At 41.6% G+C, this 13,842-nt stretch overlaps 1 protein-coding gene across 17 annotated transcripts in view; it reads left to right on the top strand.

Moving 5' to 3' along the window:
• Positions 1 to 13,842, top strand: part of LRRFIP2 (LRR binding FLII interacting protein 2) — a 110,515-nt gene that overhangs the window by 65,321 nt on the left and 31,352 nt on the right. For 11 of the 17 annotated variants that reach the window (XM_066244631.1, XM_066244634.1, XM_066244633.1 and 8 more), the window contains 3 exons: positions 6,878 to 6,922; positions 9,365 to 9,481; positions 12,296 to 12,367. In XM_066244631.1, coding sequence (XP_066100728.1) covers positions 6,878 to 6,922; positions 9,365 to 9,481; positions 12,296 to 12,367 — 234 coding nt within the window. The remainder of the gene's footprint in view (positions 1 to 6,877; positions 6,923 to 9,364; positions 9,482 to 12,295; positions 12,368 to 13,842) is intronic. The other 6 variants (XM_066244637.1, XM_066244639.1, XM_066244641.1 and 3 more) reach the window with 1 other exon arrangement.

A 13,842-nucleotide genomic window follows, 5' to 3' on the forward strand; every position in this document is an offset into this window, starting at 1 on the left:
TTGTTTTCAACTGCAGTGAGAAAAGTGTTGTGTAACAGTTGCCTTTTGTAGACCTAGTGCGGCCCACTGAACGGCTGTGATCTTGCTCTGCAGCCCACATGCTGAGTTGAGTTTGAGACCCCTGCCCTAGCCTAAGTCACTTACTTATTCTAACATAGTTGTAAAATCATAATCCAGAACATAAAAATACAACTAAGCCTCAGAAAAACAAAAAGGACATAAATATAAGAGCCATGATAAGGGCCAAAAAGTTGCCAAACAAAGCAATACAAACAGAACACTTGCGCTTTGAACAGGCTAATACGGTGTGGGTAAGTGTACGGGGTGGGGAGGCCAACCCCCTCATTCACACATGCATTACTGCGTCTTCTTCCGCCTGTGCTTCCGCTGCGTGCAGCCAAACTAGTTTGCCCACATAATCCATAAGTATGATGCTAATGGCGTAAACCAAAATGCTCACATCTCTTATTTTTTTAAGTTTGTATAGTAGTGAGCGTCGTACACTCAAAACATCATATGTTGGGACTGTCATACCCTGAGGACCCTCTATATTAAAGCAAATCCCATACATCATGTCATTTCCCAATAAATAGTTCAGTATGTATTTCTATCGAACTTTTGAGAAGTTTTTGGTATACTCACTATACCATTATCTTACCTGATGAAATTGAAAAGAGTTTTTTAAAAACTAGTACTGGCCTTGGCTGGTTGGCTCGGGGGAATAGAGTGTTGGCCCAGTGTATGGATGTCCCAAGTTTGATTCCCAGTCAGGGTATACAGGAGAAGTGACCATCTACTTCACTCTCTCTCCCTCTCCCCTTTCTCTCTCTCTTCCTCTCCCATAACCAGTGGCTTGATTGATTTGAACATCAGCCCCAGACGGGTTGCCAGGTGGATCTCAGCCAGGGCGTATGCAGGAGTGTGTCTCTCCATCTCCCCTCCTCTCACTTAAAAAACAAAAAACAAAAAGTATCTAAAATCTAGCCCGTATTTAGATATTCCTGCTCAGTCTTAAATTTTTTTTTCCCCCTTTAGTTTTCATGAATCTATAAAGTTCTAACTGGACTTTGAAGGTTGAACACTGAATTCAGCATGTACTTACTTGTCACTAATTTATGGAAACTGAAAGAATCTGAATAGAGCTTAAACATTGAGATTACGGCATTGCTTTGAAGAAATGCCTACCCATCGCTTTCACATTCATCGTGGACTGAATTTAGGAAAGACTGACAAGTAGAAACCTTGTATATATATTTTTTCATCACCACTCTGAAATGCTCTTGTTTTCATTCAAAAAGTTTCAGTTTATTCTGGTTTATGCATATACATATAAACATTTTTATTTTATTTTTTTGACAGAGACAGAATCAGAGAGAGGGACAGATAGGGACAGACAGGAAAGGAGAGAGATGAGAAGCATCAGTTCTTCGTTGTGGCATCTTAGCTTGTTCATTGATTGCTTTCTCATGTGCCTTGACCAGGGGGCAGCTGCAGAGCGAGTGACCTCTTGCTCAAGCCAGCAACCTTGAGCTCAAGCCAGCGACCTTGGGCTTCAAGTCAGCGACCTTTGGGATCAGGCCAGTGACGACCATGGGGTCGTGTCTATGATCCCACGCTCAAGTCAGCAACCCTGTACTCAAGCTGGTGAGCCCCGCGCTCAAGCCGGTGACCTCGGGTTTTCAAACCTGGGTCCTCTGCATCCCAGTCTGAGACTCGATCCACTGCGCCACCGCCTAGTCAGGCTGACTTTTATACTTTTAAATAGTTATCTAAGAACCTATACGTATAATACCCTTAACTTTGCCTCTTGGAAGAGCCTGAACTATGTGCTGGTGTGTTTTTTTTCAGATCAAAAATTTTTCTCTAACATTTCCTTTAAAGATTATCCTTTATAATTCAGTTCAGTGGAAACGGCTAAAAAGTGGACTTCATGTTGGTAAACTTCCCCTCCTCCCAACATACACACCTTTTTAAAAAAGATAAGCTGGAAATCAGCAGTTTTATGTGATGTGTCCTGATAGTAAAATGCTGACCATAAGTTCTAAAATTTCAAAGGAACTTTCTGGCTTCTCCACTGTGGATCAAATATATGTGCATAACCAGCTAGTTCATAACTTCTGAGTTGGGAGGCGCTGAAAGAGGGTGCCAGGTCTTGATTTTTCAGTGTTGGTGGCCACTCTAGCCTCTTGTGTTTTCTTCCATTGTCTTCCTTTCTGTCCTATAGGTGAGGCTAGATTAAAGGAAAAGAATGTGAACGTGCTAATTCCAGTTTTACTGATTGTTAATGATTAGACCATTTCTGAATGGAACCCTTGGCCAGTTTGGCTTTAGAGATGATTAAATTAACTGTTCCCTTTTGTGGTTGGAGAAGCAGATCTTCTATTTTTGTTTTTTTCCAAACAATTTTTGAAGAGTATTATCAAGTTATTATATATAAATTAGAAGTTAGTAAGGGATTATAATTTAAGACTACATTAAACAAATGATAGTATAAATACTTTAACCTGTCAAACTAAGTAGTCATCCCGTTAAAAGAAAGTTTAAAGGTCCTCTTAATCAGAGAATAATATTTTTGAAGAAGAAACAGAGTTTCAAAAACTTAACAAGATATGTATTCTAAGAAATAGGTCTCGTGTGTGCTAATTTCAACAGATCATCAAAATTTAGATTTCAAGAGAAACAATTTATGTAATGTCAAAAGCTAAGCATTTTCAGATACCTCAGATGTAGATAGGTTATCATAAAAATATGGAAAAGATATTTAAGACTGTTTCCTAGTTGATAATTTAAAATTCTTTAAGAAAATGTTACTTTTAAATTTTAAGCATTCAGATTGGAATATAGAGTTTTCCCTCATGTACCCTTCTTTGCACATTAATACTAATATGAGATATTAAAGCTTGTTAGCTAACTTTCTATATACAACTATCAAGGAGAAAAATGCCCTTTTCTTTCTTTTTTTAATTGAGAGGTGAGGAAGCAGGGAAGCAAAGAGACAGACTACCACATGTGCCCCGACCAGGATCCGTCTGTCAAGCTCCTTACAGGTGATGCTCTGCCCATCTGAGGGTGCTGCTCCATTGTTCAGCAACTGAGCTATTTCAGCACCTGAGGCAAGGCCATGGAGCCATCCTTAGCACCTGGGGCCAACTTGTTCGAACCATTTGAGCTATGGCTACAGGAGGAGAAGAGATAGAGAGAGAGGAGGGTAGAGAAGCAGATGGTTGCATCTCCCGTGTGACCTGACCAGGAATCGAACCTTGGACTTCTACATGCTAGGCCGATGCTCTACCACTGAGCCAACCAGCCATGGCCAAAAATTCCTTTTGCTTTATAGGAAAATTACCTATTTAATTAGTTAAGAGCACCATGGCATACTATTTACTTAAAATTTTTTGAGAATAGTAGATTATAGTCAATATTAATGAATAAGTCCCAAAGTCCTTACTAGGGGAAAATAAAAGCTTTGCTTAGTTTTTTTTTTTTAATCTACCTTTTTTTTAAAACAATTTAATTATTTTTCACTTTTTCAGTTTAATTTGCTTGTTTTACAGAATTGTGACCATATAGTACATATACAGCCTTTGTTTTCTGATTTTTCACTTACTATTCTATAATCATTTTTCTTTTTCTTTTTTTTATAATTATTTATTTATTTATTTATTTTTACAGAGACAGGGAGTGAGTCAGAGAGAGGGAAAGACAGGGACAGACAGACAGGAATGGAGAGAGATGAGAAACATCAATCATTAGTTTTCCATTGCATGTTGCAACACCTTAGTTGTTCATTGATTGCTTTCTCATATGTGCCTTGACCGTGGGCCTTCAGCAAACCAAGTAACCCCTTGCTGGAGCCAGTGACCTTGGGTCCAAGCTGGTGGGCTTTTGCTCAAACCAGGTGAGCCTGCGCTCAAGCTCACGACCTCGGGGTCTCGAACCTGGGTCCTCTGCATCCCAGTCCGACGCTCTATCCACTGCGCCACCGCCTGGTCAGGCATAATCATTTTTCATTGTAGTGTGTATTCATTCTTTCCATGTTACTTATATACAGTTTTTAAAATCAGCTATAGTCACCATGGTCTTTATAGCTGAAGGTTTGTGTTCTTTTACCAACCTTTCCCTATTTTATCCCTTAATATGTTTTTTTTTTTTCATTTTTCCGAAGCTGGAAATGGGGAGGCAGACAGACTCCCGCATGCACCCGACCGGGATCCACCTGGCATGCCCACCAGGGGGCGATGTTCTGCCCCTCTGGGGCATCGCTCTGTCACAACCAGAGCCACTCCAGCGCCTGAGGCAGAGGCCACAGAGCCATCCTCAGCGCCCGGGCCATCTCTGCTCCAAAGGAGCCTCGGCTGCGGCTGCGGGAGGGGAAGAGAGAGACAGAGAGGAAGGAGAGGGGGAGGGGTGGAGAAGCAGATGGGCGCTTCTCCTGTGTGCCCTGGCCGGGAATCGAACCCGGGACTCCTGCACGCCAGGCCGCCGCTCCGCCGCTGAGCCAACCGGCCAGGGCCCTTAATATGTTAAACACAGTTAAATTTTACTCCATTTAGAAAGCCTTTTCAGCATCGTCAGACTGGGTCATCAGTGTGAACAGTAGCTTGTCATTGCAGTGTAGTGGGGTAGACCTCCTGACTCTTAGAGCCCCAGGGCTTTTAGAGTGCCGGTTTCAACTAGCACTTTGTTGAAGTAGAATAGGGCATAATATAGCACAAAGGCTTAGAAGTGAGAACTGAAGAGTCTCTGGCCAAGTCACTGCAGCCAAAATAACTGACTGCGGCACGGCTGCCCGGACGTTTTCTGCTGGCGTTTACAGTCCTGAGGTTTGGTGCACCGTCAGTGTATGTTGCCACAATTGGCATCTGTCAGAAGGCAGTGAAAGCAGTAGAATCAACATTGCGATGGATTAGTTCAGTGATGCAACCTCTGAAATGTAAGTTTATTCCAAGCTGACTATTAAAACATGAGTGTGCTTGGGGGGTCATTTTTGTTAGAGGGGTCTATGGGATAGCATTTCAATAGACCTAGAAGAATGTTTATGAATGCTATTTGTTTTTCTCCTTAATTCATTAGTAAAAGAGAATTGGAAAGTACTCTAAGGAAAATAAGGCTGTTTATTCAGCTGTAGTATTTCTTTCACTCTAAAGAATAGCCCATTAAATATTAGGCAATGTATTTTACTAGTATGGATATAATGGAAGATCATTCCTTTTTTATGGTAAATATTGCCAATAGGAAAACTACTGTAATTGCCTGATTGTTATAAAATGTTGATGTGATTTTAAAAAATCAGGATGAATTAAAAGTTTATTTTTAGAGTATGACAGCAGGAAGTAGCAAATTGTTTAAAGTCTAAGCATTTATATTATTGATATAGACTCAAAATAAAAGGTATTTACTGAGAAACTAAATGTGATAAATGTGGGTAATAAAAAAAAACAAAAACTTTCAAATATGAGGAAGTTAGAGTGAAGTGATTTGAACAGAGCCAGAAATAATGACGTTTTGTGTTTTAATAATTAACTGAGGAAGGTTTTCAAATCTCTTCTCTAGATTGCGCTGAGAGGATTGATCTAGTATTTGGGAGTCTGGGAATATTTTTATTTAGTTAAATCTCTGTGTGACACCCCCCCCTCCGCAATGGTAACTGCAAAAGTATATAGAGGTAAATAATATGAACACTGGACTAAAATTCACAAAAGTGAGATCTGGACCCAGTTCTGACGTTCAGTAGTTGTTCAACCTTCAGTAAGATCTTTCACCTCTGCTTTTTTCTTTTCCCAGCTACAATGTCAGGGTTCTGGATTAGACCGTTAAGGTACCTCACTTTTTGACACACTGTAACTCAAACAAGCTTAAGGCCTATCAGCAGAAGGTAGGATACTCAGTTATGGTGTGTGCGCTGTTAAGATAGAGGTCTGTCTATAAGTAGAGATGGGGTAACTTAATTCCTTTTTTCATTTATGCAACAAATTTTGAATCCTATATTCCAGGTGCTATTCTTATTAGGAATACAGAAAAAAAACACAGACATAGAGCTTCCATCAAAGAGAGAGATCAAACATAAATAAATTAGTAAATATCATGGATCAGGGAGCAGTAGTGCTGTGAAGAAAAATGAAGTAGTTTTTCTAGTCTTTGAAACTTGTAAGGGAAAAAGAAGATGCAGGGTGTATTTGGGACACTATTGCTAGGATTTCTCCAAGTCGGGAAATGGTTGCCCTTGGAGTGAGAACTGGAGGGCAGGCTCTGATGTGGGGGCAGAGAGGCTTGTTTCACGCACTCTTGTTGTGCAGTTTCCACTCGTGCGCATGTACGGCAAGAAAAGGAAAACCAAAAACCAAAATAAAAGGCCAACTGAATCCTAATGCTGTGGGGGAAAGTTTTCTCAATGGTCTATTTAACATTCTTTAGTCCAATCTGAACTTTGTTTGGCTAAGTGTACTACTAGTCTTATCTATGTGTCCTGTGACCTAATAATGTTTAGAGAATAAAGTGATTTGGCTTGTGGTTGTATTAGATTTTTCCTGTTGATATGTATACATTTTTTTTGTATTAACATTTACAATATTAAAATAAGTTTATGTATAGTTTTCCTTAATGTGTTCAAATTCCATGAAAAGGAAATCTTTCTAAAAGTTAATAAACTTGCTAAAGGATAAGTTGTTACTTCCTGTCTTCCTTAGGGTAAGAATTTAAGTTCTTGACATTTTGTCTTATGTATTTTGACTTTTATTTCAGTTTTAGTTTGTTTACTTTTAGGTTTCAAACATCAGTTGAACTTGGAGAACTCAAATGAGGTCACTTCTTTTTTTTCCCCTAAAAAAATCAACAGGCCTAAGCCTCTTCCCTGATTTTTATCTCTGTTCTTTTCTAGTTGGATGAAAAATCTGACAAACAGTATGCTGAAAATTACACAAGAGTAAGTATATAAAGTCCTAAGGGAATGAAGTCCTCAAGGTCATTTGAGCTTGCTTTCTACTACTGTTTCATTCTTTATTTTATTACAGTTGAACCGAGGGAGCTCCTCTTCCTCTCTCCCTCTATTTCCTGTCCTTGACCCCCAAATGCTTCTGAGCTTGAATCATGTGAAGCACTGGGAAGAGAAAAGACACTGCATTTTACTTCCCTGAGTGTCACCTCCTAAGCTTTTGGCTGCTGTTTTTATTTTCTTTTTTGTTGTTGTTGTTTTTTTACAGAGACAGAGAGTCAGAGAGAGGGATAGACAGGGACAGACAGACAGGAACGGAGAGATGAGAAGCATCAGTCATTACTTTTTCGTTGCGCATTGTGACACTTTAGTTGTTCATTGATTGCTTTCTCATATGTGCCTTGACCGTGGGCCTTCAGCAGACCGAGTAACCCCTTGCTCGAGCCAGCGACCTTGGGTCCAAGCCTGGTGAGCTTTGTTCAAACCAGATGAGCCTGCACTCAAGCTGGCAACCTCGGGGTCTCGAACCTGGGTCCTTGGCATCCCAGTCCGACACTCTATCCACTGTGCCACCGCCTGGTCAGGCTGTTTTGATTTTCATTTCTCTAGAATTTGATCCTGAGAAGAAGCCATTAAACACTGCAAATGAAGTATCTCCAGGAATGGTGGTGACAAATGCTGAAAATTTTTTCCCTTTAAGATAGATTGTTTCTTTGAAATAAAGTAACTTCTTTTCTGAGAGTTGCTTTGTGTCAAATTTGCTAACTTTCTATATTTTTTGATAGTTATTTTAGGGTAATTATTAGGATTCTTTTTATGCTGTGCCCAAGAAAGATATACCAGTTCTGTCCAGTAGAAATACAGTTCAAGCCACCAATGTAAGCCATATATGTAAGTTTAAATTTTCTGGTAGCTTCACTAAAACAAGTAAAATAAACAGGTAAAATTAGTTTAAATAATATATTTTATTTAACCCAAATGTCCAAAATATTTTTAACACAATCATATTGAGATATTTTACATTGTTTTTTTCTACAGTAAGTCTTTAAAATCTGATGTGTATTTTATTTACACTTAAAAAAATCTCAATTTGGACCAATCCCAAGTGCTCAGGAGCTACATGTGGCTAGTGGCTGCTGTCGTGAACAGCACAGATCTACACCATTCATTTATTAATCCAACAGGCATAACTTCCCATTTAAACTAATGGTGGGACAAGCTGTCTAAATCATAGTGATACATGGTATTGTTGCTGTCAACTGCAAAAAGCATCTCCAGTTTTATTTACAAAATGTTACAAAAAGGAAAGATCCTAAAGCAGCAGCTTCAGGAATTAAAGGGGAAGACTGGTAATTCCCATACCAATTGCAGTACAAAGTTCTAAAACTGTTTTAAAAGTAATCTGATGTGTTCACCCCAGTATTATTTACAGAATAGCAAAGATAAACTTAGAAAACAAACAACTCTCACACAAGCTGTTTCCTTCTTAGTTATTGTGAATTCTAGATTCCAGGGTAGTGTTTGAGTGAAGGGAGTTGTGCTGACCGTGTCTGGGCCCCTCTCTGGACACCCCGCCCCAGAGCCGACCTGAATCGAGTGAAGGGAGTTGTGCTGACCGTGTCTGGGCCCCTCTCTGGACACCCCGCCCCAGAGCCGACCTGAATCGAGGGAAGGGAGTTGTGCTGACCGTGTCTGGGCCCCTCTCTGGACACCCCGCCCCAGAGCCAACCTGAATCGAGGGAAGGGAGTTGTGCTGACCGTGTCTGGGCCCCTCTCTGGACACCCCGCCCCAGAGCCAACCTGAATCGAGGGAAGGGAGTTGTGCTGACCGTGTCTGGGCCCCTCTCTGGACACCCCGCCCCAGAGCCGACCTTAATCGAGGGAAGGGAGTTGTGCTGACCGTGTCTGGGCCCCTCCCTGGACACCCCGCCCCAGAGCCAACCTGAATCGAGGGAAGGGAGTTGTGCTGACCGTGTCTGGGCCCCTCTCTGGACACCCTGCCCCAGAGCCAACCTGGATCGAGTGAAGGGAGTTGTGCTGACAGTCTGGGCCCCTCTCTGGACACCCCGCCCCAGAGCCAACCTGAATCGAGGGAAGGGAGTTGTGCTGACCGTGTCTGGGCCCCTCTCTGGACACCCTGCCCCAGAGCCAACCTGGATCGAGTGAAGGGAGTTGTGTTGACTGTGTCTGGGCCCCTCTCTGGACACCCCGCCCCAGAGCCAACCTGAATCGAGGGAAGGGAGTTGTGCTGACACCTGGGCCCCTCTCTGGACACCCCGCCCCAGAGCCAACCTGAATCGCGTATTCGTTGCACTTGGTAACTTCTGTCCGCACTATATTAGCTCTCCTTCCCCACACTGCCCCATTTTTAGTTTCCACAGCAAACATTTTTAAAGAAACAAGACTTAGAAGTGTCATATTTCTTTTCTCTAGCCTTCATCTCGAAATTCTGCCTCAGCAACAACCCCTCTAAGTGGAAACTCATCCAGGCGAGGAAGTGGGGACACCAGCAGCTTAATAGATCCAGACACCTCATTAAGTGAATTGCGGGTAAACCGAAATTTTTGGTTTGCTTTTTAAAAATAATTTTTTGGCTTCTTTGTATTATAGTAGTATACTAGAACAATTTAACATTTAATATGACGCAGTCGAAAGGAAAGGAGTATGAGTTATTTAAAAGAAAATCAGTTCAAGAATGTGACTGTGGTCTGAGAGGAAGGAGATTGGTTAATTTTTTCTGTTCTTTTTCCTGAACTTCTGATGATACTGGAATGAGTTCTGCTAATTTACAAATGCCAAAATACTTTTTAATATATGTAAAAGTAATTCTCTCGGAAATAATTGGCCATATTTTAAATGGAAAATATGTGGATGTACAAGAAACCAGACTCTGGGAATTATTGGTCCTTTGAGCCATTATTGTATTACTTGGCTGCTGGAATACAGTTATCTTGCAGATTTTTCATGATAAGACAAGTATAATAATATTTGAGATAACAGAAATACCTGAGTAATGAAAAGTTTATTTAACTTATTGGTTGAGTCTCCATTCTTATCAGCCATTTTATTGGAAAGATGAAGACCTTCAACATGTATTTATTCGAATCTCTATTTGCGGAACCTGCTCTTTGTGAGTGGTGGAGAAGGGTCTTAATAAAAAATTCACTCGTTCAACATTTATTGAGCCTGTGACCCCAGAGATTTAGGCAGTAAACCACACTTTGGACTTGAGGTGTTCACTGTGTCATAGGGGAACATCACGTGACCCAAACCAGTGGAACCGAGTGGTGTGATACGATGGTAGCAGCAAGAGGAGGGCTGGCAAGGGAATTCAGAGGAGTGTCATCTAAATTGGACTAGAAGAAATAAAAGATTTTTCAGAGGAAAAATACTCTCAGCTAAGGAAGAGTAAAAGGAAGGAAGAATAAAAGTCGTCCAGCAAAGAAGTTGAAGGGGATGGCTGTCTCAGAGAGAGAACTTCAGAGGACAAGAAAGTGAGCCACGCAGCAAACTTGCCGGAGGTTGGGCTGAGCAGGAAGGAGCCCTGCTGAGTGACGGCGGGGAGAAGCAGGGACAGTCAGGGCATCTTGTGCGGCAGCTGAAGGGATTCAGGGTCCCCGGACAGCTCTGGGTGTGAAAGGGGAGTGATGCTGTCTGACCAGTGTTCCTAAAGAAGGACTGAGGTCTGGGAAGCTCTGGCCACGAGGAGAACAGAGCCCTGTAGTTGAACAATGAGATGAGATGAGCAAGTCACACTGATGGGAAGAAAAGTGAGAAACTCGCTGTGAAGACAATATTGGAGGATAGGAAGTTGGCTGGTTAGTAGCAAAGAGAGATAGAAGATGAAAAGATGATGAAGAGAAAAATTTTGTTTTACTCTAAAGGTGGGATTGGTTACTATTTTCCTTGGTTGGATTGAGCTAGTAGAGTGAGAATGTGCAGGTTGAGGAAGGAGAGGGTAGCAGACAGGGCAGCGTGCCTGAGGGGGTGAGAGGATGTCCAGGGCTGAGATGGATGGGGGCCTCGTCTGGGGGCCCCTCTCACTGTGCAGTGGAGGGGGGCGGGCACGGGTGGGGCAGGTTCGAGTGCAGGCAGGCTGGGAGCAGGAGTCTGACCTGTGAGCTGAGCAGCTTGTACTAGGGGCAGGGGTTAGGAGAGTGCAGAGGTTTGGAACAGGGGCAGCAGCAGTAGGGAGGACAGCTGGCCACGTCAGCACGGCCGTGGCTTTGAAGGAGTCAGTGTTGACTGAGCTCTCACTGAGTACCAGGCAGAAGTGCTGGGAGTACAGAGTGAAATCAGGTGGACTCTTGCCTTTCGTGCTGTTTTCTAGTGGGATGAAAGGCAGGCGGACAGGGCCTTCCAGCCTCAGACGGTGCTTGTGCTTACCCTGTACTTGTATTTCTTTGAGAGGATGCCTTTCTTGAAAGAAGTGAGATTGCTGTATCCTAGCACCTGACTCTTAACAGACCCCTGATAAATGTCTGTTGAATAAATCAGTGAATAAGAGACAGACCCACCACGGAGGGAGTGAAGGAAGGGGCAGAGGAAGTGCAGTGCAGGAACTGTGTGTATATCGGCCTTGGAGACGTGACCCTGACTGTAACTGCAGAATGGTGGGGAGGGCCCCGTGCGGTTATTTCCCACCTAAGTCAGACCTCCAGGATAAATCAGACCTCACGCAGCAGGTCAGGTGTGGGGGAAACAGTATTTTCCATTTAAAATGCAACCTGCTTCACTTTTCTTGAAAGGATTATGGTAACATTCGGAGCAAATGCTTTTCTCAATATTTACATGGTATTCTTAGGATAGACTCTCTCTTTTGGCATTGTGGTGAAAATATTTAACTTCCCTGCCTTTACTGTCTTCTGAATTAATTGCGATCAGTAACCAAGTTATTAAAAGAAAACTTTGTCTATATTTATTACATATTTTAAAACTTCTGCATGCCTCAGTAAAATTTGCTGCTTAAACTTGCGACCTATTTTACTAGTTCTAGGTGAAGCATTCTACTAAAAATTATTTAAATGATTTCTAAAATTTTAAAAATTGTATGTTAAAATATGTTACAACACATAGTTTTCTATATACAGCCTACCCTTATTTGCTAATGCTGTTTCAACATGGTTAATGCCAAGAAAGCGTTTAGCGCTTGAGAGACTTGACTCCAGGCCTTCAAGCCCCACTCCCACCCCATCTGTTTGCCTCTTTTAGTGGTTGGGAGCGGCAGTTAGGTTTGTGTGTTCTGATTATTTTTCCTTTCAGTCTGGAATATTCAAATGCAATTCACATTTTCATCTGAATCCTTGGAGACTTAAGATATGTTGTGGATGGTTTTATGCAATGGTTCATTCCTATGTCCTGCAGGATATCTATGACCTTAAGGACCAGATACAGGATGTAGAAGGGAGATACATGCAGGGGCTTAAAGAACTAAAGGTATCAGGGCCCATTCTGCAGCCCAAGCATGTTGTCTGTACGCAGAAGTGTTGGAAATGGTGGCTTCCACAAGTTCTATTAACCCCACTGCACATAGCTTCACTAACAAACAGTGTTTGTCTTTCAAGCATGTACTTAACCTGCAATGCATTGGAAAGGTGAACTTTCAATTTCTGCTTATGTTTAAATGTTTAATATATAGTTTTGGACTACTCAGCAGTATATATTGTACCTTATAATTTCCAAACCTTATGAACTACTTGAATGTCTCTTGTGTCTTAGCCATACAAAATTTATTTGGGCAAATACCTAAAAAGCATTCTAAGAATATATTTCTGTAGAGAATTAGACCTTAAAATTCTTGCAGACTTTAAATGAGAAAGTATTTGCCTGTTTGTCACCAAATTCAGTGAATATTAAAGGCAAGAGGAAGTATCAAAGAGCATTATTATAAGTATTCCCTCTGCAGGAAGGACCCTGAGGCATGAGGCCCGTGTTTTCTTTCTTTCTTATTTTTAACATAGAGATCCAAAAGGATTACACAGATTCAGTGCCTTAAAGAATTTGGAGGTAAATTTAAATAGGCCTTATGTTTTCCAAGCAAGGATGGCTAACAGTTTTCAATAGAAGTGTCCATATGAGGCAGACATTTTGTTTGTAAATGGCACTTGATTATCATGCTATTCCCCATGTTTTATTATGAAGTTAAAGCCTAATATGAGGGGAAACTTCTTCTCTCTGAATATATGCATGTCCCTATTTGAAATAGAAAAACGCAATGCTAAAAAAGTGTAAGCAGAACATTCAGAAAGGTGACCAGGATATGCGCAAAGGACAGAGTGGGCCTCGGGGGCATGGCTTTCGTCTGCCTCCCTGGTGGGGTTGAAGTAGCCCCGCTACCAGCCGAAGTCTTCAGCAGGCAGTGGCTGTCCATGGAGAACTCACAGTGGAGACTCATGGCCGGAAAGGGTGGGCAGTCCTGAGAGAGACTGCCTTTGAAGGGTGCCTGGAAGCTTCGTATGGCAGTTGTCGCTTGACAGCAGACGTCGGGAAAACTCATCAGCACACGGATGTGCCGCTCATTTCGTCTTACTGCTTTAATTTTCAGAATTTATCCCCCCCCCCCCCGCATTTTTACAATTTAGAGATGACTTTTGGAAATATGTTGGATCAAGGGAAGACTCCATGACATTGAATAAATATGCTCATATTAAGTTTCACATGTAATATAATGTATCAGGAAAGAAAGCAAGCGTCACAGAGGCATTTTTATTTGCTTTTTATGTCTTGTTACATATTGTGTTGCATCCACTGCTGAAACTATCTTAAATTCTGGAGTTCATGCAGTCACGCCCCATTTTATACGGATTGAGTTGTGAAGAGGACTTTGAATGCCGTTAGCCTTTAAGATGAATCAGAATCATTCTAAATTCTGCATTATATTAAGAAATTACTATATTTAAATTATATAATTG

This window comes from Saccopteryx bilineata, chromosome 10, assembly GCF_036850765.1.
Source record: "Saccopteryx bilineata isolate mSacBil1 chromosome 10, mSacBil1_pri_phased_curated, whole genome shotgun sequence".
Classification (NCBI taxonomy): Eukaryota; Metazoa; Chordata; class Mammalia; order Chiroptera; family Emballonuridae; genus Saccopteryx; species Saccopteryx bilineata.